Raw genomic sequence first — 23,054 nt, 5'->3', positions numbered from 1 at the left:
TTCTGCAGACTTCTCCTGACGAGCTTATCGGTCCTTTGGGACAGAGAGACCGCGGGCAAACGAGGTTTTACATCCCGCATCCTCCGCATTTGTGGGAGATTTTGCGGGCGGTGGGAAATTTTTGCAGTTCACATGAGGGTTTCTAACATACGATCTCGGGGCAGGCATCTATTTGGAGTTTTCGTAGGTATTCTGTATGCAGAAGGTGAGAAGGTATCATATCATTGCTTCATCCTTGTAAATCCGGTCATATCAGTCTGAGCAGTATTGAGAAGGTCCTCATGAGGGCTACCCTGCACATGCACTCGGAAGAACCCGGAGATAAAGAAACAAATGCAATCTGAAGCAATTATGTAGTAAAGAAATTGAGAAGGGAGGTTTTCTCGATGCATAGGTCTTTGTTGTAGTTCCGCCCAGCTAGATGATTGGCACGTGAATGCACGCGTCCGTTTTCTCTTGACAACGCCAAATCTGAATCAAGAGCTTCATAGTCACAGACACGACATCCAGAACATCCAATATCGTTGTGGGATCTGAAGGACTTACAAATAGATTGCTGGCTGACCCCAAGTCCCAGAGTTGGAACAGTCTGCAATAGGCTTATTGTATTAAATATCATCCAATGCCCATCAGCTCAAAGACTACAAGTTATCAATAAAGATAACTTCCCAGGCTAGGGGAAGAAATAGAACTTGAGACCTTAACCCTAAGTAATAAAAATATTTAGGTAAATTTAGTCTAAGCTTAGGGGACTCTTTACTAAATCCATTTTAACACCTTATATCAAGGTTCGCTGTTTTCTTGCCCCCCGAGGCCAGGCCATAACTATATCATATGTTACAGAGCGGATCCACGATATATCCGGAGATCTAGGCGTAGAGGCAAGCCACAGATCGTGTCTCCATCAAGATCTAATCTACCTGTACGATGATGTGGCTCCCTTGTCGTCTCTGCACAGCCACTGCGCATGTGAAGATCATACGATCCGAATCTCTTTAAATTTTTGTTCCATAAATGGACCTCTGGAGTTTCACTTGTTAGCTGAAATTATCCTTAGACCTCCAACGACAGCTTGTAGTTTCGTCAAGGCAATATCTTGATAACAAGATAGGCTTCAAATCCTTAATACTCCATCAATCCTTTTGTCTGCGTTTTATCAAGCTTCTTACTTTCCAAATACACAATTTTCTAACCATCTTTTGCCGATACGAGAATGCTGCCACTGCTGCACCTTTTCTCCTCGCCTTGCAGAACAAATACAGAGTTCCCGACATGAGAAGAAACAAAGCCTCAAAATCACGAACTAAAGGGGTCCAGAATTAAGAATCAATTAATGTGCTCTGCTTTAGGTGTAGGGTTGAGAGGAGGAAGCTTGAAGCCCGGGCTTGGTAAAGACATATTTTTGCTTCATACCAATCTATGGCATGTCTGGGCAATGCTGACTCTTGACTACTAGCCATAAAGTGCTGCTTTATATACTAAATGTGCAGCATCCTTCCTCTATCTTAGTGTATCTCCTTCCACTCACGCAATATTCTCGCATTCTCTGTGCATCCCGTCAGCTTCGCCAACATCTCTGCGTCAGCAACATTCTGTGCAGTCTCAACTTTGGGCTGAGCTCCCTTCTCAAGCAGCCACCTTACCACATGAGCTCCCTTCTCTTTCACGGCAGCGTAGCATAGAGGAGTCCCCCAATGGTAAGCACGATATGGTACAGTAGAATCCATCGCGTTGATGTCCAATTTCATCTCATCCACAAGAAACACCAGCATTTCTGCTCGCTCCTTTCTTATCCTGGCTTCATCGCCAGCTGTCTCATCATGAACTTCTTGACAAGTGAAAGGGTCTACACCAAATGATGCCGCCTCCGCGGCTGCTCGGTGAAGAGTCCGGTGGCCCAGCAATGCCCCTTTGCTCTGTAAGAACCGGAAGGTTGCCACGGAACCTCTGACAGCGCACGTCTCTAGTAATGGAGCCGGCTGCGGGAAGACCTCGTAGAGGTCCACATCGCCATCCGTGACCCGTGCGCCATGTTCGACCAACCAGCAAACCAGCTGATGATCGTCGCAGACGAGGTCGATCAACTTATCTCCCCGCTTAAGGGATCTGTAAACTTCAGCCTTATTGAGGTCCCATCCATGAGACACAAGCAGCTCTAGCAGGGGAATGGAGGAGTTTGCGGCGACAGCAAGAGGCGATAGGGACTCAACAGGTGCCCTTTCAGACTCTAGGAGATATTTCACCAGGTCGATGCTTCCGTGGCGGACACACCGTCCCAGTATTGATGAAAGGAATTCTTGAAGAGAAGAAAGTCGAGTGTTGGCTTTGATCACTTCCATGGCATCGACGAGCTGCGACAGAGACCTTTGGCGAATAGCATCATTAAGTATGCGGCGGGGATGTGGAGACTGCATCGCCTCTCTTGTGTAGGAGATGCACTATAAAGAATGGCCGAGGTAGGCGACAATGGTTTTGTATATTGGCGATAGGAGATACTCCTTTCTTGTTCTCTCCTTTGCTCACTTATAACTAACTTGGCTGATACTTTTGTCTCCAATGAGGATCCGGGATCTGGGGGACAATTCAATACAGCTCACCAGGGAAATAGATCTCGTGCCAACTACCGGGAATCATCAGAAAATTATGCAAACTGTCAAACCTGAAACAGGGTGAAAGCTTAATTGTTTTCCTGTGACTCTATCTTATCTGATTCCGCCTTCATTGCGTAACTGTTCTAGCTATTTCAAGCAGGTCAAGTTGTCGGGCCGACATTTAGACTTCGATACGCCGACAAGCACGTCCATCGTACATCAGCCTGGTAAGGTACTGTTTGGGATTTCAGATTGTCTACGCGTTTACATCTAAAGAAGGTACGGCTGCAGCCTGCACCGCATTCTGCTGTGGATCGAAGCAGAGCGGTATACTCAATCTCGAGTGTTAGTGATAGGGTGCCGTGCTGCCTTTATACATAAATATAGTATAAGCCACTCAGTGCGCTTCTCTGTTTACCTAGCTCATAGTGAAATTATTATCTCGTTTCTTTCAAAATCTTTGCCAACAGCAAAAACTTGTACTAGTAATACCCTGTGGCGCAAGGGCTTGGCGACACAGAACAGAAGAAGTTCTTGTTGAAATACTCAAGATACCTAGTTCAGAATCACATGAAATGAGGTTTATGCCATCCATGTTTCGTAAGCGTATTGAATCTAGATGCAGTTCCTTGAACGGAATTTGCCGACAGACTTTGTCCTGGACAAATTCAAATCCGTCCATCACCAAATGTTGAAACAGAGATATGTCTGTGCTCGCCCTGCACAACCCCAGGCCTGTCCAGCTGACGTACCCCATGAATAGCATGAATATACAATTTTCTTCGAAATTTTCTTGGAATATAGCAAGGGTTAATGGAAATCAATTCAAAGTTTTCGTATATTCTGCCAATCGAGTTGCAAGTAGGAGAAGTCGGCTTCACCGAACAAGATCCCCTTGAATATCAAAATAGAGTTGAGCTCGACTTCGGCATCAGGATCCAGGGAGCAAAAGCATCTATTGTAAGTGACAAAAAGATGTAGGTAGACTTATTGTAGACTTTTAGAGCATCTAGATTGGTTGTTTTTGTCATTTGGGGTATATCACATAGATCCTAAGCTTTCTTGAGCGTCCCCTAGTTCGGCAGTTGAAAACTTCTAAGTCCTATGACTTACCAGGGACCGAAGCCTTCTCGACAACCTCTGGTCTATATATTGCAGTCAATGGTCCTCAAATTCGAATGCATCAGTAGTCATTCTTTCATTCCAAAACTTTTCACTCATTTCTCATAACTCACATTCTTTTACATTTACTTTCATTTTCATCTTCACTTAGGCTGTCTTCATCATGGTCCGCCTCGCCACTCTTGTTCTCTCTTTGGCTTGCTCTGCCTTGGCCTCTCCCTTCGTGAAGCCATCCGATTCGTCTTTGTCTGATGTCACTGAGGTTGGACATGTCATCCATGAGAGGGCCATCTCAAAGGCAATCACGAAGCCCGCCATTGTCTGTGACCTGACTTGCAAGGCCTGCTTAGCCAAGCCTACCCCAAAGAAAGGTAAGGATGCAGGCAAGGGTAAGGCCATTGGTAAGGGCAGAGGTAAAGGCAAGGGCAAGGGCAAGTCTATTCCTCGATCTCTAGACTTGGGAGAGAGATCATTGGATGACATCGAGGACCTTTGGGGTACCGATGCGACCGCGGCAAACGAATATGTCATGGAGCAGATTGACAGTGACACTGGAAGTGTCAACGAGTTGGACTGGAATCTTATTCAGCATGACGCTGTTTCGGGTCAAGGATCCTGGGCTGGACAGCCATTGCGAAAGTATATCCGGGGTCTCATGGGGTAAGTGATACACCCGGTTTATGATGAGGATTATACACTTGTTTGGATATCTTCACTACTGGGGATCAAACCCCAATGCTAACTATGGGAATTACTTTACTAACATGCCTCTAGCTGCACTGGCATCGTCATCGTCTCTGACAAGGGCTACTGGTTCGCTCATTTTGTAAGTCATTTGGTAATTCAATATTGCCTTCGAGTTTAAGATACTAATAGCCAAAGATGGAAACTGGTTTCCTCAATCGCGGTGACAACTGGGAGAAAAAGATCATCAAGCCTCTGCAGCAGGGTACCAACAAGTTCACCACCCCCCGGTCTCTGGCTGGACCTGGCGGCATTCTGAACAAGGCAAACAACGTCAAGATCTACGTCTCAACCCCCCGCACCAAGACGTCCACCGAACAAAACCCAGTCCTCCTGTACAAGTCCAAGGTCGACGAGCTTCTGTCTCATATTACTGGACGAGGCGAGCCTTTGAACGGTGTTCAGGTCATTACCCGCGGTTATCTCAAGCCCGAGAGTGAGGCAGAGGTTGAGGCGTTCCATAACAGAGCCAATGGAAAGGTCCTTATCGAGTACGACAACAACCAGCTGGATGTCAATGGAAACCAGCCTAACCCTAGAGAGCGCATGTACCGTATCTGGCTTGAGCACAAGTACTACGAGCACAGATTCCGCTAAGGGGATGTATCTAGATAAGTGAAGGGGGTTTTGATTCGTTCGACGATTTTCCCCCTTGTCTGTACTTACGGGGCCAAAACAATCCTCTAACCTCGACATAAGGCGTCACAAATGAGGTAGTCTAGAGCCTACTAAATCCATATTGAATTTAATTGAATCTAGACTGAGCTTGCCCATCTCTACAGTGAATATGCCAAAGTCTTTTTGTCATGTAGGACGAACTCCTCTTGTCTCGTAAACATCCGTGTCCTCTGAATTTAGACGTTGGCCGCTCTTTTTCCCGGCCCGATGATTGATCATCTGACTGAATATACGTGCGCTGTCAGATAGACCAAACTCTAATGTTGGCTTGACCCGTAGATGGCACTCTCTATCCTGTAAATCAATTTTACCCCGCTTAACGGTCATTCATCCATTGACTGGTGAGGCAAACGGGTTTGGCGACATCTTTAGAACCCCTGCAACCTCAGCCAGGGTTGTAGTTGTGCCTCCAATCAGAACCCGCCGAAATCAGGTACGCTAAGATCGTTGCCACGACAACGCCTCAGGAACAACAAACGTCAACGACAACATTAGTATCGAACGATTAAGCATTAATCGACAACCACGACAGCACAACCCCTCGTCATCGTACGCAAAGACAATGTCGCTAGAGCATCGGATACAACTCTGGCTACAACAAATCCAAACAGGCTCGACATCTACTCCTCAGACTCGACAAGGTCCGAAGCGCCGTCGCTTGAACCTCCCTTCCCCAGAAGCCTCGCAAAGTGACAACAGGATGGCTAGTCCCAAAAAGCACTCTCTCACCGACCATGACGATGAATTTGAAACGCCTCGTCCATCCAGACGGATAAGGACACCGAGGAGCGAATCCGGCACCTCTCTACCTTCAACGCAGTCAGCATCACAAGCATCAGGCCGATCCTCGCCAACCAAACAACTCCGCGCGCTTGCACTGAACACTAGAGGCGTCATCACCAGAGAACTCAGCGCATTTCCCAATATGCCACAACCTTTGGAAGCCCTCCTCGACAAGATAGATTACGCCTCCTCAGGCATTGGGATACTTCCTTCATCTCAACGTTCCATGTACGAGGAGTTCAAGTGGGCCAGGCAGCCTATTCTAAGCAATATCCTTTTTTCGGACGATCGCGACAAACTCGGGCATACGCCGACTCCTGAGGCTACACAGTGGATTCTTCATGAGGCTGCATATTGCAACAGTAGAGGTTGTTCGGAGGCAGATTGGAACGTTGAAGTTCATCATCGTGTTCTTTCTGCTGCTTTGAGGCCGTTGCAGGGTCCGAGGAGTGATCAATTCTTTGACTTTCGACTCAGGTGAGTACATTCGCTGTTGGAAACCTTGCAACTTCTGACTGTTTTAGTACAACCGCTGCAATCATCACTGAGTATCATGTGACGTCGGCCTCTAAGAAAGTTGACTTTTGCATGTATCTCGATCCCAAACAGGATGAGTCTGCCCAAGTATCAGAAACTATTGATGCCCTGAAGAGCATCCTCCCGCTTGGCATGTTCAATCACGCAAACCTAGCCCCACTCTCTGACAATCCCATCGCTGTTAGTATCGAAACCAAGAAGACAGGGGAAGGCTGGGAGAACGCCAAGCTTCAGATGGAAGTCTGGATGGCGGCTCATTGGCAGTTCCTCCGGCAATTACTATCGTTACGACAACGAGCACAAGAGCTCACACCTACAAGCGAGAAGAGATGGAACTTGCCCGATTTCATACCTGGCATTATCATCCAAGGACACGATTGGCATCTCATCATCACGACGCCAGAGGGAGAGAAGACGGTTTTCTGGCAGAAGAAGAATTTTGGAGATACATCGAGCTTCATGGGAATTTACAAGATTATATATAATTTGCAGCTGTTACGACAATGGGCGCAAGAGGACTATTGGAAATGGATGAGAGAGTTGCTGCTGGAGTGGCCACGAATTGACGGGGAGTTGGTAATTGTTTGATTATGTGGATTTAGAAGCAAGCGTGATGATATGATATGATACCCTACTACAATGATTACCGAAGAACTATCCGCAGCTTTTTCGCCGTTAATAAAGTGACCAAGTTTGACAAAAATAGCTTGTTATCTATCTGTTTTCTGTCTGCGCAACACAACAGGATACTTCCAACTTTTAAAATAGTATGCCACGGTCCAGAAATTTACCCTGACCTGAGCTCCACGATTTGGATCTAGGCACCACGTAGACTAAAGGGGCATCATGGTAAACTGTGATGTTTTGGTCATTTGGAGGTCACCATGTCAGACCATCATAGCCTAATTTTGTAAGCAAAACCCGCTGATGACACTTGAGAGAATGAGACTATTCAATTAGCGCAGCTAATGGATCAATAACGGCAAGTCTCGTAATGGGACCCTGCGATGCATGTGTTCATTATAATCTATATACCGTGACCTCGGACTGGAGTCGCCTGGCCTGATGGAAATAAGCTTTGAGCGGTTAGAGCAGAAGGCACTCTCAGCCTATATGATTGTGTCTAGGAGATGAGCACTCAGTGAAGTAAAGAAATAGGCTACTGGGCTCTAATTCAGCTGTAGAGGTGTATTCTAGGTATCAAACCTTTTTAAACTGAAAGTGGAAGAACTGTCATCTACTTAGGCGCATCATGCACCTGTCACGCGATTCGTATCAAAAACACACTGCCAAGTCGCAGGGTCCTGTCGGCAGTTGCCCTTGGCGTCCCATGCTGCTGGGGCCATCTGGCGGCCCTGTAGATCTTTCAGCGTATAGTCTTTGGCCTATATGATCAGCAACTTGAAACAGTGCTCTTCCAGATCTTGAGAAATATGCGGTTTTCTGTATCGCCTCTCTGTTGATGCAACCATCTAGAGTCTTGAAGCTCCAGGATACGTACGTAGTCCCCAAACCCCAGAGTCGGACATCACCGCTGCCCCCAAAGTATCTCTGGTATCCAAGCTTGTTGCGGTCTGAGTAACCTTAAAGCTTAAGAAGGAGAGACTTTGTTTATTCACTCAAGCCTAGAACACTGCAGGGTTATGATCAGATACAACACGACGATCGCTGGCCTCTCGTAGGTGCAAAATTATTCCTCACGGCTACACGGCTTTTAACCACGAGGGTCAGACGTTACTACATTCAATTATGTCCGTGGAAGATCCGCATCGAAACTCAAAGTCGTTCATATTCCATGTAAGCTTAATTGGTGGACACGTCACTAAAAACAAGCATGATCGAAATTCCACCAATCTTGCCCCGTCACTTTCATCCAGCCTTACTAGTTTCATTCTTCCCCATGTTCATATTGGGGGTAGTATCTCCATTACCCCGGACTTCGGGTCGTCGTGCAGCTGATCATATCGAGCAAGTTGAGCAGAAAATCAGGCCATCTGATTGGTCTCCGCAAATAACCAGTCGAGACGGAGAATTTTGACTTGTAATTCCTCGAATGAGGATTGAGCTTCGTTCGAGATGTAACATTGAACGGAGTTTCACCTCGGATACTAGCTTGCCGTTTTCGGACTCGAGCGTGATTATACGATGCTAATTGGTGCAACGAGCGAAAAACAGGTACAGGGGCCTCTAGAACAAAGGGGAAGATTGATTGAAACCGATATATCAAGGAGAACTAACGTATAATGTTGATAAATATATAAGGGATGAGAGATCCAGGAAGTCAAGAGACCTGTTCACTCAGCATCACAACTCGAGCCTTGACTAGACACATCTTCGGGATAACCTCAACTCATTCATCATGAAGTACACTGCCATCCTCGCCCTTGCTGGCGTCTCCTCCGCCGCTGTCACCAAGACTCTCCCTAAGTCTGCCGGTGCTACTTCATTCCCTACTGCTGTTCCTGTCAAGGGCAGCTATGATGGTGGCATGAAGCGATTCGAGCGCAGCCGTAAGCCTCTTTATACCTTGTCTCTAGAACCTCTGACTAACACTTTGTCCTAGCCTCTGTTTGCCAAGGCCAGACTGAAACTGGTGAGAAGGATGCTATGTTCATCCTCGAGAACGGCGCCACTCTTTCTAACGTGATCATCGGCGCATCTCAGGCCGAAGGTGTCCACTGCAAGGGTACTTGGTGAGCAAGTTTCTCTCGGCTCACCGTTTCTCATGCTGATTTTGACTTTAGCACCCTGAACAACGTCTGGTGGGCCGACGTCTGTGAGGATGCCATCACCCTCAAGCAGACCAGTGGAACTTCCTACATCAACGGCGGCGGTGCTTTCCATGCTAGCGACAAGATCGTCCAGTTCAACGGCCGCGGAACCGTCCAGATCAAGGATTTCTACGCCGAGGACTACGGAAAGCTCGTCCGCAGCTGCGGAAACTGCAAGGATAACGGCGGTCCTCGAAACGTTGTCATCCAGGGCTCCGTTGCCGTCGACGGTGGTGTTCTCTGCGGCATTAACACCAACTACGGAGACACCTGCAAGATCAGCAACTCGTGCCAGAACAAGGGCAAGTACTGTGACCGCTACGAGGGTAACTCAAGCGGTGCTGAGCCTTCCAAGATCGGATCTGGTCCTGATGGCAAGTACTGCACCACTTCTGGAGTCACCACGAGCTGCTAGACGATTGATGAAATGTTATGAGAGACGGATGGAACGATTTGGTTTACTTCTTGGTAAAAGTTTATGTACCTAAGCTTTATGTCTGTACATATTGTGAGTTTAGCACATGGCTCGCCCCAATATCAATTATGGTTTACTTTATGCAGAGTTGTTGAGTTTCGTGTTGGTCTTCGTGAACGCCTCACCGCTCCGTCGACACCATGACTTATTTCACACGAGTCAGTGTTACAAAAGTTCATTATCGTCACTTGATACCATCAACTTACACCAAGCCAAATGGACATGCACATCCGGGACGGCTCACTCGAGGGATTGCCCGGCAAATGTATTCAACTAACCCTTATAACATAGTGCTCACGAGAATTCAGCCCAACCTGCGGAGCCAAGCCGTTAGCCTTACGCCTCTTCAATTGGTCAAACCGGACTAAGGACGGACTAGTTGCTTAATTGGCATGTCGACCGAAACCTGACGTGATGACAATTGTCAAAGCTTCCCCATGTCAACAGTTCTAGACCATTGAGAGAAGGAGTCAATGTTTCCACGACTGCCGATGACCCGGCATATGGTGACATGCAAAGGATCGTCATCTTATAAGGTTCCGGATAGATCTCCCTATATCGTTAGTTGTCCCGCGAAATGGATATGTCTTCAATATATTCTTGACACTTATTAGCAAATTGCTACCTCGCCCATTGAAACAGGGAGGAAGCTAAGATGATCTACGTCGGAACTTTTTCCTAGCCTCTTGCAACCCTAACGATTGCCTTCCATTTCTCGGCAGCAAAATATCCCTGCAGTGTATCAGTTGACGATGGTTTCAAGTATCATCAATTGCTTGTGACTGGCACTTTTGAAAATCAAAGGACCCTGATATCTTTTGATTTCCTGCTTGATTGAACCTGTCAAGACCTTTTGATTTGGGCTATCAAGCTTATTCAGGGGAATTGTTGAAACCAACTCCCTGACTCGGAAATAGATCGCCACGCGTCGTCTCGATTGGCTGACACCCTCGGGCGATATCGTTTCAAGACAGATTAGTGCCCCAGAGAGCAACTCTCGACTTCAATTGGCTTGTCTATCAATCTGCTAATTGGCACCCCCACTGCCCTGGCGGTAACCCATTCACCAGTCAAAACACAAAACAAGGCAGAGAATAAGGAGCCTCATTAATTATGCACTCCTTTCATCTCGTGGCGAATGGTGCTCTAAAATCTTGGTTAAGGGCATCGCACGTTTCGGTTGGCCAAGTCGCTTATGGTTAATTCTCATGCTATACCTCGCCAGGCACGCGATGCGTGGGATCGTCGCTCGCTTTAGGCAGGTAGTGGTTGCGGCCGGGGTCGACTATCTCGAACGATGACGATCATCGTGGCACATGTTTGACACGATAGGTTGCGTGCCGAGAGACAACCAACCCAACATCCGATCAAGGAACATGGCTCCAAGTTGAAGTGGATGGACAGCTAAAGGAGAGGCAGCTTCGAGAATCAAGATAAATAGAAGCCTCTGTCTCCATCAATGTCTTCTTCTCATCAAGCAACTCAGCTCTTCAGTCTTTACACCTACATTCACTCAACACCACTCTTTACAACTCACTCCATTCTTTTAAGTTCTCCAACTTACAACAATCTTTCTTCAAAATGCGATCTGCTACTCTTCTCGCTCTTCTCCCCTTTGCGCTGGCCGCTCCCTCTGCTCCCTCCCGCCGGGCCGAGCCCGCTCCCATTCTTCGCCCCCGCGGTGTCAAGCTTGTCGATGGCAAGTACATCGTCAAGATGAAGAAGGGCTTCCAGGCTTCTTCCATCGAGAGCTGGGTTGACAAGATGATCGAGTCTATCGAGGCCGATGCCGATTACACCTACTCCACGGGCTTCGGCGGTTTCGCGGCCAGCCTCAAGGATGATGAGCTGAACAAGCTGAAGCACGACCCCAATGTCAGTGACTTCTGACTCATATGGAGCCAACCACAAAAGACCCCAGCTAACAAGGTTTAGGTCGAGTACATTGAGCAGGATGCTTATATTAGCATCGCTGCTACTACTCAGCAGAGCAACGCTCCTTGGGGTATTGCTCGCATCTCCACCCAGAGCCCTGGTGGCAGCACTTACACCTACGACGACAGCGCCGGTGAGGGTACTTGCGCCTATGTCATCGATACTGGCATTGATGTCGACCATCCCGTAAGTCTGAACAGATTCCATAGGTGAAACAGTCTAATCTAACACAACTGCAGGACTTCGATGGTCGCGCCAAGTTCCTCAAGAACTTCGCTGGTGGTTCTGACAGCGATGGTCAGGGTCACGGCACTCACGTTGCTGGCACCATTGGTTCTACCACCTACGGTGTAGCCAAGAAGACCAACCTCTTCGCTGTCAAGGTCCTCGGCGACGATGGCTCTGGTACCAACTCTGCTGTCATCGCTGGCATGGACTTCGTCTCTGGTCACGCTAAGGATGAGAACTGCCCCAACGGTGTCGTTGTCAACATGTCTCTTGGCGGTGAGACATCCGATGCCGTCAACCAGGCTGCTAAGGCCATCGTTGATGCCGGTCTCTTCCTCGCTGTCGCAGCCGGTAACGACGGCAAGGATGCCTCTGGATCCTCTCCTGCTTCCGAGGAGAGCGCTTGCACTGTCGGTGCCACCACTCGCGACGACACTCTCGCTGACTACTCCAACTTCGGTTCTGTCGTCGATGTACTCGCTCCTGGTACCGATATCCTCAGCACCTGGCCCAACGGCAAGACCAACACCATCTCTGGTACCTCCATGGCCTCGCCCCATGTCGCTGGTCTTGCTGCTTACTTCCTTGGTCTGGGACAGAAGGCTGAGGGTCTCTGCGATTACATTGCCTCCAAGGCCCTTGACGGAGTTATTTCCAGCGTGCCTTCTGGTACTGTTAACAAGCTTATCAACAACGGTGTCGGTGGTGGCAGCAACAGCAGCAGCATCCGCCACTAAATCTAGGCCAGCGGCCTTTCTCTTCTGAGTTTGATATTTGATCCGAATCTCGGTGAGATGGATACATATTTCTTTTCCGTACCTATTATGAGGTAGTCTCCTAGCTGTATGACGTCAAGCATTGAATAATAAAAGCATTTTTTCGGCCGACTTCTTGAACCTACTTTGATCCGTGATTCTGTCCGCTACCTGAGTGCTGGCGCTTGCATCTACTCTCTTCCATTGAGATCTCTTCGATCGGAATTTCTTCCACTGCGGCCGTGTCTCGGTAAACTTCACAGACTCTTACGAACCATTCTGAACCATTTACCATACAGCACTTCTGCACCTTGTCCTATAGTTTTCACTTCTGCCAGCGGTTCCTTCGATTCGAGCTCCGTTTCCATTTCGACACCGGCCAGCACCATAAGTAACGATCACATTATCGCCGAGTTGACTGTGAGTGAGTACTGCACTACTTGTCGTATCAGCCATGCAATCGCTGTGCCCACCAGCCAGTCCCATCAATTTCCATGAATTCGCGAGTCAGTCCTTACAACGGATGCGGGAAGCAGGGAGAGAATGATGTTACTGTCACAGTCTCTTCCGCAGCCATCACAGAACCAGCTTCGGATGATCACTTCCACAACAAGCCCAAGCGAGCCAAAATATCCTCACCAATAGGAACCACTAGTTGAGTGAGCCGAACTGACATCAGACGGAAATCGCGGTACGGGATAGGTTTACCCATTTCTATTAGACCATAGCGAGGTGAGGCAAAAACGACCAGCAATCTGGGGCCTCTATCTGTATCTCAAGCTTAAGATCAGTAATCGCTCTGCCCTACTCTTTCCAACCATCTCCAGCGCCGAGAAACCAGTTCGCGCCCACGAGTCGTAGTGCATACTTCTCAACAAACTTGGCAGTATCGAAAGACCTTCTTTGCGTAAACTCTTCGCCTCCTACATCCTCCTTGGCAAGGTCAAGGCTGGCGGGTTGTCGGTACAATAGAAGCAAGTATCTGTGCGGCTTGGAGCTGCGTGGCCGTCAGTAAGTGAACACTGAGTATGTTGAGTCATCTAAACTTACTCGTCCTTCGGGCCAGGGCCCAAGTACTCTGTGAGGGCGGGTTGCACTTGAGCCACTGCATCTCCACCGCTCAAAGGTCTCAGGCCAGGGAGAACCCAGTGGCGCCAGAAGGCGAACTTGGGGTCATCTGGCGTTGGCGCATCAGGGTCGACAAGCAAGAGCATGTAGGTAGCATCCCCAGGAGCATCGGGCTAAACCTCATCAGCACTGAGCAAAGTGTTCTTAAGATATCCGCAACTTACTTCTTGATCAAACTGGATGCTAGGAGCGCGCTTGCACTCACTCGCACGGAAGAGGTTCCCCAAGTTGACGTCCTTCCCATCGAATGAGACCTTCAGATTCGTCGTAGGCTTGAAGCCTTCCGGGATCAGGCTAGCAGCTGAACCGGGGACCATTTTAGCCTCGGCCAGAGAGTTCGACAATGTGCTTGACATGATGAATGAAGCCACAGATCGCCTGACTTGGTTGTGAAGATAGCGTTTCGTAGCTGAGTGTATGAGGCTGGTTCGATGATGGTGTATTTGAATGGCGACCCCACGTTGGGGGTTTGTATGACGTTACATTTGACTGGTGGAATAATATGCGTGCATCACCGCCAACAGAATGCTGCCCCCAACATTAGCAGTCCTACTGGAGCGGTAGTAGCAATTGACTTTAGAATTAAACATCTTGACGCGTGAAATGCCGTTCTGACGCGAAGCAAGCTCCGGCAACGCGTGCGGCCCGGCTACCCCACTCGTTAAGCTTATCGACAGCGAGGGGTTGAACGGCTAACAGGCGATGACGCAATTGCAGAGAGTATAGGGTAGTGCTGCCGCCATCAACCTCTAAAAGTTACAACACTGAAAGACACTATATGGTAGATTACAAGAGTAATAAACTCTAACCTATACGCCAAACACGCTTGATGTATTACTTTGTCTCTTCTCTATCTGGTAAAAATGCATAATTGAAGTAGGCGTGGATATTGACGGACTTTACTGTTTTCTCATCTTATCCTTGAAATTCAAGATCGCAGCATTACGGCTGGTCAGCAGTTTTCTGAGCAGGAAGAAAAGCCCCGCTTGCCAAACCCTTATTGGCTCAGACAGGTGCAGATAAGATAAGCCGATCCAGATTACATCATAGTCACGTGAGTTGGTGCACGATCGCCGAAGATGCTGGCGCGACTGACATGATGCGACCGAAGCATCACCGTCATGTCGGGATGAGCTGACTACAAGACTTTTGCTGACTGCGCGCAACTGCTGAAACAAGTACAATCCGAACCCTAACGGCTATATACCTCCATATCTTCGGCGTGTCTTACTCTTCCAGTGACCCTGCTTCCGCAGACACAACGCGATCGTAAGAAGGAAGAGGAGCGTGTCAGGTTGCCGACTCCACTTGATCTCGACGCGATAGCGGAATGGTGAAGTCTTTATGCTTGTGACTTTATCACTGACCTCGGAAACCCAGGAACCCTCCCTCTTACCTGCGACAGTATCTGCCCTCCAACGAAACCATCCTCCCGAGCCTGATCGTAATGCGCTGGCGGAAATGACTACCAACATGGCGCTCTTCGCTCGGGCCTCCTTCAAGCTCGCAGAGCCTAGTATATAGACGAAGCCGCGATCGCGAGCGATTTCTACCCGACGAGATGCTCTGACCTGGACGCCATCCGGTTCCACGATACCCTCCGATCGAAGCAATACTATACTCGTGAATCCCGAGATGAGCTGATACATGCCGACTTGTCTTATGAACAGCCTGAAACCAGCCTTCGATTCGAAGTTCGTTCGGTTGACTTCGTAGCACATCCGCGCGCATCGGACTTCGGAGCCCGTGAGAACATCACAACTGAGTGTATGCCACTCCGCCTCAACCACCGCTTCCAAATGAATGGCCCTTGTGCTTGATGGGCGTATGATTCGCACTCTCGGGTTTCCGATCCCATGCCTGTGGAATTGCAATCTCATCCGGCGCCCGGTCGGCACGCGATTAATACACTACTCAACAATTTCCCGGAGTGGCTGCGCCTTACACGCAAGAAAGGAACTTTCGATGCAGAGAGCTCGGGTGCAATGATAAACCATTGTCCGAGTCCCTAAGGTCTTCCAATGCGCTCTCCGATGGAAAACGGCCAGTCATGTCTATATTCTGCCCTACGGATGTTGTGCACTTGCGCATCCGTAGGTGTTCGGGCAGAAAGATCAAGTTCAAGTCCGAAATTTCGAGATGCCGTCCGATCCTGATGCCACCAACCGCCAATTGTCCAACGGTCCGTATGATGTTGTGTCCCGAGTCCGAGTTTTACACAAGAAGAAGGCCGAGTCACGCGATGCAGTTGGCCGACGGACTTGGCAGCTCGCTCAGAGACCGAGGCCTTCGGTGCTCGGTGGGGACATTGTCCGAGAAGGCGCATCAGTCGTGGTTAGCTGGTAGATGCTGGAAGGTGGATTCATGTTATTGCGGAACTCTTTGCGATTACACTGATGTGTCCCATGGCTCAAATGAGAGCTCGAGGTAGGTCAATGTCAACGTAGACGTAGGCCTCATGTCTTGAACTTCCAACCACCTCCCAACGTCCGACTTTGCGCAACCCGCCAAAGTCAAGTCCGCTTCCAAAAATGGGGAGATAGTAATTTAAAGGGACCATTTGTGCGTGCGTGTACCCCTTGTTCTGTGTGATCACTACATTCCTTAAACTTGCATTATCTTCCGTACCAGGCACCTGCCTCTCAGCACGCTTCTCGAATAGCAGACCCTGCCCGGCAGCTAGTCCAATCCACGACAATGATGTGCTTGTGCCCTTTCGACGACATGCATCGGTTGTATTGAGGGTGTATATATACCATGTCTTCAGCAATGCTTGACGGAGGCATCGCTCAGGCATTCCTCTCGTTAGAGTGGTCGAGCTGGTGACCCTGGCGTAAAGCTGTATACAGCGTTGTCTCTTTTGCTTGTGAGTCCGAATCCTGGAGTTCCCTCTTTTTGCCCTGAAGCTGAGTGCCAAGGCCAGAGCTATATATCCTGTGATTGAGAAGCGTTCATCGGGGGACGGTGGTCGAGACATTCCTCTCGTTAGAGTGGTCTAGCGGTTATGCATATGTTAATGTGCTAACGGTCGATTCTTGTAAAGTCGTGGAAAGATACGTCCTCTTTTTGCCTTTTGCTCACACGTTCGAGTGCTTAATTTTTTGTGATATTGACACAGACGACACAGATTCGATTGAGGCTATATACATCGCGATCTCACCACTGCTTCGTGGAGATCGGGGTTCAGACATTCCTCTCAATAGAGTGGTCAAGCGGCTTGACTGATCCCCTTGCCAATGTAAAGTTGTTTACAGCCTCGATTTCCTTTTGTTCATGCGTTCGAGCGCTTGGCTTTTTGTAATATCAATATAGACGTTACACGTTCAATTGAAGCCATATACACCATAATCTTGTCACTGCTTCATGGGGATCGTGGTTCAGACATTCCTCTCGATAGAGTGGTCCAGCGGTAAGAGTGATGCCTTGCCATTGCTCATAAAGTCGTTTACAGCCTCGATTTCCTTTTACTCATGGGTTCTAACATGTTGGGCTTTCTTTTTGGTCAATGGCCGGAGGTCGTTGGACTGCTCCTCGCGATGCTCTGTCATACACTTGTGTCGTGGTACAACACGCGTTGACAGACCTTTGAGCGACTTACATTGTCCTGAGCAGTACAATTCGGATGAGGTTACGCGATGGTATATATACCCATATCTGATCGCTACTGGCGGAGTCGTGGCTCAGACATTCCTCTTGGTAGAGTGGTCTAGCCAGGTGCCCTCAGGGGTGCCTTCGTAAGTGCTTGTAAAGTTGTTTACAGCTGCGATTCCTTTTGATCATGCGTTCGAGCGTGATTGGCTTTTTGGAATTTTTATTTAGAGGACAAGAGGCTATCGCAATGCTTGACAGTGACAGTCATCAGCATGAGTTACTGTACACAAGGTGGCAGATGACTGAGCAACCTGAATCATGATCTATCCATGGCCGAAGTAAACCTCCAGCAGTTGCTCAACATATACCACAATGTGATCAATGTAGTCGGGGTTGGGTTCAGACATTCCTCTCGGTAGAGTGGTCTAGCGGCGGATGCGGTATAGCCTCCTGCTATACCCCTTCCTAGCTTTAAAGTCGTTTACAGCCCTTCCTCTTTTGCCCGCGCGTTCGAACGTCTTGATTCATTTTTGGAATTTCCATTTGAATGACACAGGTTGTTGTGTTGACAGTACATATACCCCGAGTTGCGCAACGATTGTTGGAGGAAGGGTTCAGACATTCCGCTCGCTAGAGTGGTCTGGTCGAGTGGTTAGTGACGTAGCCGTGTAGCCATAGCGTGAAAGGGATAATCGCACTAACACTCACTATACCTGTAAAGTCGCTTACAGCTCTTCCTCTTTTGCTCGCGCGTTCGAGTGCGTTGATCTTTTGGAATTTCGGTCTGAAGAAGTGAGGTTGTCGTCGCAGTGCTTGACAGTGCCGCTTGTGGTGGGGCAGTTGGTGGCAGATCATTTAGCGACTACAGTGGGGTCAGTCGCCTGTAGCTGAACGTCAACGCTCGCTGGAGTGAAATCCATGGCATTGGGACTTCAAGTCACCAGCGCAAACACTCATTAACCGGAAATACTCTTGTGTCTAATGAATGCATGTCAATACGAAGATTGGATGATGCCAGTGGCTTTTGCTCATCCCTCATCCTTCTCTTTAGTACTCGATTGCTGTCTTGCGGATGAATTTGCTGAGCACTGAGCTTAGTGATGCGTGTATTTCGATTGGCTCCAGTCAACCCGCCAGCATTGTCGCATGAGGTGCGAGCTTTGAAGTCACAAGTCTTGTCGCACCGAGATGATTGAGATTGCCAACAATTGAAAGAGACATAGATATGCGCGTACAAGCCATATCCTGTTCCAATTGTACGCGCTTTTGTGTTGCACTCAAGCCGAGAGTCGGCAAAGAGGGGATCATGAGCCCCTCATGTACTCGGATAGTGGACCAAAATCTTGGATGGTCGCTAGGCCTGGCCCTCCTCGGAGGTACTGGTCAAAGATGCGATCATCCACCTCCATTTATTTTTGACCTTTGAAGGTCTTGAGTTCAATTCCTCATTAGTCGGAGACTTTTCATCGGCGCTCGGCATCAATTGTCGTGGATGATGCGTCGAGATAATCCGACCGGAGGCTTGCAGCAATGAACCACTGACGACGCAGGTACCGCACACACGCACGCGCGCCTGGAACAATTGATTCCATCTGTTGCAGAATGGAAATTGATTCCAAATGTAAGCGGGGCTCATGATTGGCTTGCGCAACTCGGGTCGTGGTGGGTGTTTGGAAGTCTGTTAGTGGAACTCGATCATCTCTGATCATTTGGAATCTATTGCGCTTCATTGGATCCCTGAATCGGATTTTCACGCCGGCTTTAAGAGGCAATTGGGCATTTCATGCATTAGGAAGTAACAGCGATCGTTGCTACGCAGTGGGTTTACGTCAAAGTCGTAATGCGACGGTGGAATTGCCTCACTTTTATTACTGTGTTAGGAAGAAATGGATTGCGATGGTGAAGTTGACCCCGCTCTTTGGCCTGCCAATTTTAGACTGCGCTCGCTGGCGGGAGGAAACCCGCAGTGTGAGATCAGAGCTCTCCCCTGTTTCTCTCCAGAAGCTCAGGGCCAGGCGGGGTGAAATGGGCTGGTCTACGACGAAACGGGTTGCTAACACGCAGAGAAGTCGGGTTGCTGTGGTGTTTGTTTTGCGGGGCTCGGTCAGTAAGAGCCGGTACTAAACCGATCACGGGGGGGGCCATGCCTAGGTAGACTCCAGTGTCATGATGCTCCATCAAAGGTTATTCAGTGGCAAGCATTGGCATTGGCAATCGAGTTGGGAATCATGATGGAGAGAATGGGACGGTTCCACGATTTTATTTCTAGATAATTCTATAGGGATTGATTCCTCAAACAAGGCCCGATGTCTCTCTACCCGACCCGACACCCAAGTGTTCCGGGCAGCGATGGTTACGAGCCTTGGTTACACCAGTTGCTGAGTTTGGACAGCTTCCCCGCACTTGCGAAGGGCTACAGTGCGTCATGCAGTTGACCTTTGTTGACAAATCCGGCATAAGTTTCCGATGATATTGTCTGTACCTAGTTTGACGAGATTCCGAGCGTGATCCGGGGAGACCGTCTCGTGTCGGTCGCCTCTAAAAAGAGTCCACTCACAGTCGTTCCTTTTCCAATCCAATTCACGGCCCTCGCGTTACGGTATATAAATGCCAAACTCCACCCCCGCATCTCCTCCATGCCTCGGTTTCTCTTCCCTTCCTCTCGCATTCTGTCCTTGTCTGTAGCGAGGAGGACTCTGAGTCTCAACCAACAACACTTCAGGTTATCGCTTCATACTTCAGCTTCCAAAATGGCCGACGAGAGAAAGTGTCCCGTGGCCCACAAGGTCCCCAACGTCGCTGGTCACGGCGTTACCCATCAGAAGTGGTGGCCCGAGGCCCTCAAGACCAACATCCTCCGTCAGCACAGCGCCGTCACCAACCCCTACGGCGAGAACTTCAACTACGCCGAGGCCTTCAACTCTATTGACTACAACGAGCTCAAGGAGGATCTGCGAAAGGTCTGCCGCGATTCGCAGGACTGGTGGCCTGCTGATTTCGGCCATTATGGTGGTCTCTTTGTCCGTATGTCGTGGCACGCCGTTGGAACATACCGTGTCTTCGATGGCCGAGGTGGCGGCCGACAGGTAAGAAATCCATTACACCCTCTATCAATCGCGCACAAGTCTAACAGCGTCATAGGGTCAGCAAAGATTCGCCCCCCTCAACTCTTGGCCCGATAACGTTTCCCTCGACAAGGCCCGCCGCCTTCTCTGGCCCGTCAAGCAAAAGTACGGCAACAAGGTCTCATGGGCCGATCTGATCGTCATGGCTGGCAACGTCGCCCTCGAGGATATGGGCTTCAAGACCATTGGCTTCGCCGCTGGTCGTCCGGATACTTGGGAGGCTGATGAGGCTACCTACTACGGTGGCGAGGATACCTGGCTCGGAAACGACGTCCGTTACTCTGATGGCCACCCCGGAACCACCAAGCCTGGCGCTACCGATTCCGATCAGGCTCCCCACAAGAACATCCACACCCGCGAGCTTGAGAAGCCTTTGGCTGCTGCTCACCACGGTCTTATTTATGTCAACCCTGGTTAGTACTTACCAAAGCCAATGCGTAATGCGCAGTCACTGACTTTATTGCAGAGGGTCCTGATGGTAACCCTGATCCCGTCGCCGCTGCCCGCGACATCCGCGAGACCTTCGGCCGCATGGCCATGAACGACGAGGAGACCGTCGCTCTCATCGCCGGTGGTCACACCGTCGGAAAGACCCACGGCGCTGGCTCAACCGACCACGTCGGCCCCGAGCCCGAGGCTGCTGACCTCGCCCAGCAGGGTCTCGGCTGGTCCAACAGCTACAAGACCGGCAAGGGTCCTCACACAACCACCTCCGGTCTCGAGGTTACCTGGACCAGCACTCCCGTCAAGTGGAGCCATGACTACCTCAAGTACCTCTTCCAGTTCGAGTGGGAGCTCACAAAGAGCCCTGCTGGCGCTCACCAGTGGGTTGCCAAGGATGCCAACGCCACTGTTCCTGATGCCTTCGACCCCAACAAGAAGCAGAAGCCTACCATGTTGACCACCGATTTGTCTCTGCGCTTCGACCCTGAGTACGAGAAGATCTCTCGTCGCTTCCTCGAGAACCCAGACCAGTTCAACGAGGCTTTCGCCAAGGCCTGGTTCAAGCTTACCCACCGTGACATGGGTCCCCGCGACCGATACCTCGGCCCTGAGGTCCCCAAGGAGGTCTTCCTCTGGCAAGACCCCGTCCCCGAGCGCGACTACAAGCTCGTTGACGACGGCGACATTTCCGCCATCAAGAACGAGATCCTCAAGTCTGGTGTTGACGTCTCCAAGCTCGTCTCTACCGCTTGGGCCTCCGCCTCCACCTTCCGAGGCAGTGATCTCCGCGGTGGTGCCAATGGCGCCCGTATCCGCCTCCAGCCCCAGAAGGACTGGGAGGTCAACAACCCCGCTCAATTGAGCAAGGTCCTCAGCACTCTTGAGGGCATCCAGAAGAAGTTCAACGACTCTCAGTCCAGCGGCAAGGCCATCTCTCTTGCTGATGTTATTGTTCTTGCTGGTTCCGCCGCTGTTGAGAAGGCTGCTAAGGATGCTGGTGTTAACATCACCGTGCCCTTCGCGCCTGGCCGCACCGACGCTACACAGGAGCAGACCGACGTCAAGTCCGTCAACCACCTCCAGCCTTTCGCCGATGGTTTCCGTAACTACGGCTCTTCTACAGACCGCGTCAAGCTTGAGCACCAGCTCATTGACCGTGCTCAACTCCTCACCCTCAGCGTCCCTGAGCTCACCGCTCTCATTGGTGGTCTCCGTGCCCTCAACACCAACTATGACGGCTCATCGCATGGTATCTTCACCAACCGTCCTGGTGTCCTGACCAACGACTTCTTCGTCAACCTGCTCGACATGAGCACTGAGTGGAAGGCCACCGGAAACGGTGACATCTTCGAGGGTACTGATCGCAAGACCGGCGCCAAGAAGTGGACCGGTACCCGTGTCGATCTCGTCTTTGGTTCACACGCTGAGCTCCGCGCTACAGCTGAGACATATGCTGAGGCTGGTGGACAAGAGAAGCTTGTCAAGGACTTTGTTGCTGCTTGGACCAAGGTGATGAACCTGGACCGATTTGATCTTGCCAACGGTTCGTCGCCCAAGGCCTCTCCTCGACTGTAATTAATGAGCAATGTAGCAAAATACCATTGAGAATGAATGATTACGAATTTTACTAGTTAATTCTATCTGTCCTCTATTCTGCCTCTAGTGATTTACTTTGTGATTGAATGTATTGATCAATTGATCTTCGCTTTACTCAACGTCTTCAGAAAGTTCGTGATGGCGGGGTAGCCATGAGCCTCGGCCCGGAACTCGATCGGAGCTTACAATACAATGGCTCCGATAGGTCCTCACAATTCTTGCGCCAGATGGCACCATTTGTGCGATATCTACAGTCCAAACTCATCCTCTAAGAATCTCACTGAATGCGTGCATGGTCTGACTATTGATGTATTGTTTCATTGTTTTGCGGCGCATTGGCTCATGCCCTGGTCCAGCCGAAGTTGTCCTCGGATCTGATACCGCGCGCCGGCCCCACTGCCGGGTTACATTCCGATCATGTGAAGTGTTGTTCCGAAAAGTCATAGATGAACGACCAAGATGGCAATTAAAGCTATGAGGCTGTACTTCTACACAAAGACTCGACGGATTATATTGTTGAAGGATCTGCACGTATCAGCAATCTTCGCAAC

The 23,054-nt window shown here is 49.6% G+C and overlaps 7 protein-coding genes across 7 annotated transcripts; 5 read left to right on the top strand and 2 right to left on the bottom strand.

Moving 5' to 3' along the window:
- Window positions 1-1,505: 1,505 nt before the first annotated feature.
- Window positions 1,506-2,339, bottom strand: FTJAE_5976 (uncharacterized protein; the record flags this gene model as incomplete). The annotated part of the gene is made up of 1 exon (XM_037352540.1): window positions 1,506-2,339. One exon carries the CDS (start codon window positions 2,337-2,339, stop codon window positions 1,506-1,508), a length of 834 nt encoding a protein of 277 aa, XP_037207030.1.
- A 1,537-nt stretch (window positions 2,340-3,876) lies between these two features.
- On the top strand, window positions 3,877-5,054 carry FTJAE_5975 (uncharacterized protein; the record flags this gene model as incomplete). The annotated part of the gene is made up of 3 exons (XM_037352539.1): window positions 3,877-4,373; window positions 4,488-4,539; window positions 4,590-5,054. 3 exons carry the CDS (start codon window positions 3,877-3,879, stop codon window positions 5,052-5,054), a joined length of 1,014 nt encoding a protein of 337 aa, XP_037207029.1.
- A 643-nt stretch (window positions 5,055-5,697) lies between these two features.
- Window positions 5,698-7,043, top strand: FTJAE_5974 (uncharacterized protein; the record flags this gene model as incomplete). The annotated part of the gene is made up of 2 exons (XM_037352538.1): window positions 5,698-6,395; window positions 6,443-7,043. 2 exons carry the CDS (start codon window positions 5,698-5,700, stop codon window positions 7,041-7,043), a joined length of 1,299 nt encoding a protein of 432 aa, XP_037207028.1.
- Window positions 7,044-8,814: 1,771 nt separating this feature from the next.
- FTJAE_5973 (pectate lyase) lies at window positions 8,815-9,641 on the top strand (the record flags this gene model as incomplete). Its single annotated transcript, XM_037352537.1, has 3 exons — window positions 8,815-8,965; window positions 9,019-9,148; window positions 9,200-9,641. The coding sequence occupies 3 exons, from the start codon at window positions 8,815-8,817 to the stop codon at window positions 9,639-9,641; spliced, it is 723 nt and encodes a 240-aa protein (XP_037207027.1).
- Window positions 9,642-11,282: 1,641 nt separating this feature from the next.
- On the top strand, window positions 11,283-12,601 carry FTJAE_5972 (serine protease precursor; the record flags this gene model as incomplete). The annotated part of the gene is made up of 3 exons (XM_037352536.1): window positions 11,283-11,576; window positions 11,637-11,822; window positions 11,876-12,601. 3 exons carry the CDS (start codon window positions 11,283-11,285, stop codon window positions 12,599-12,601), a joined length of 1,206 nt encoding a protein of 401 aa, XP_037207026.1.
- An 822-nt stretch (window positions 12,602-13,423) lies between these two features.
- FTJAE_5971 (lipid binding Tfs1p) lies at window positions 13,424-14,103 on the bottom strand (the record flags this gene model as incomplete). The annotated part of the gene is made up of 3 exons (XM_037352535.1): window positions 13,424-13,616; window positions 13,670-13,860; window positions 13,912-14,103. 3 exons carry the CDS (start codon window positions 14,101-14,103, stop codon window positions 13,424-13,426), a joined length of 576 nt encoding a protein of 191 aa, XP_037207025.1.
- Window positions 14,104-20,088: 5,985 nt separating this feature from the next.
- Window positions 20,089-22,482, top strand: FTJAE_5970 (catalase-peroxidase; the record flags this gene model as incomplete). Its single annotated transcript, XM_037352534.1, has 3 exons — window positions 20,089-20,424; window positions 20,480-20,876; window positions 20,930-22,482. The coding sequence occupies 3 exons, from the start codon at window positions 20,089-20,091 to the stop codon at window positions 22,480-22,482; spliced, it is 2,286 nt and encodes a 761-aa protein (XP_037207024.1).
- Window positions 22,483-23,054: the final 572 nt, after the last annotated feature.

Source organism: Fusarium tjaetaba (assembly GCF_013396195.1).
Source record: "Fusarium tjaetaba strain NRRL 66243 chromosome Unknown NRRL66243_c0000113, whole genome shotgun sequence".
Classification (NCBI taxonomy): domain Eukaryota; kingdom Fungi; phylum Ascomycota; class Sordariomycetes; order Hypocreales; family Nectriaceae; genus Fusarium; species Fusarium tjaetaba.
Note: the sequence above shows the minus strand (reverse complement) of the source record. Positions and strands in the feature narration are given on the sequence as shown.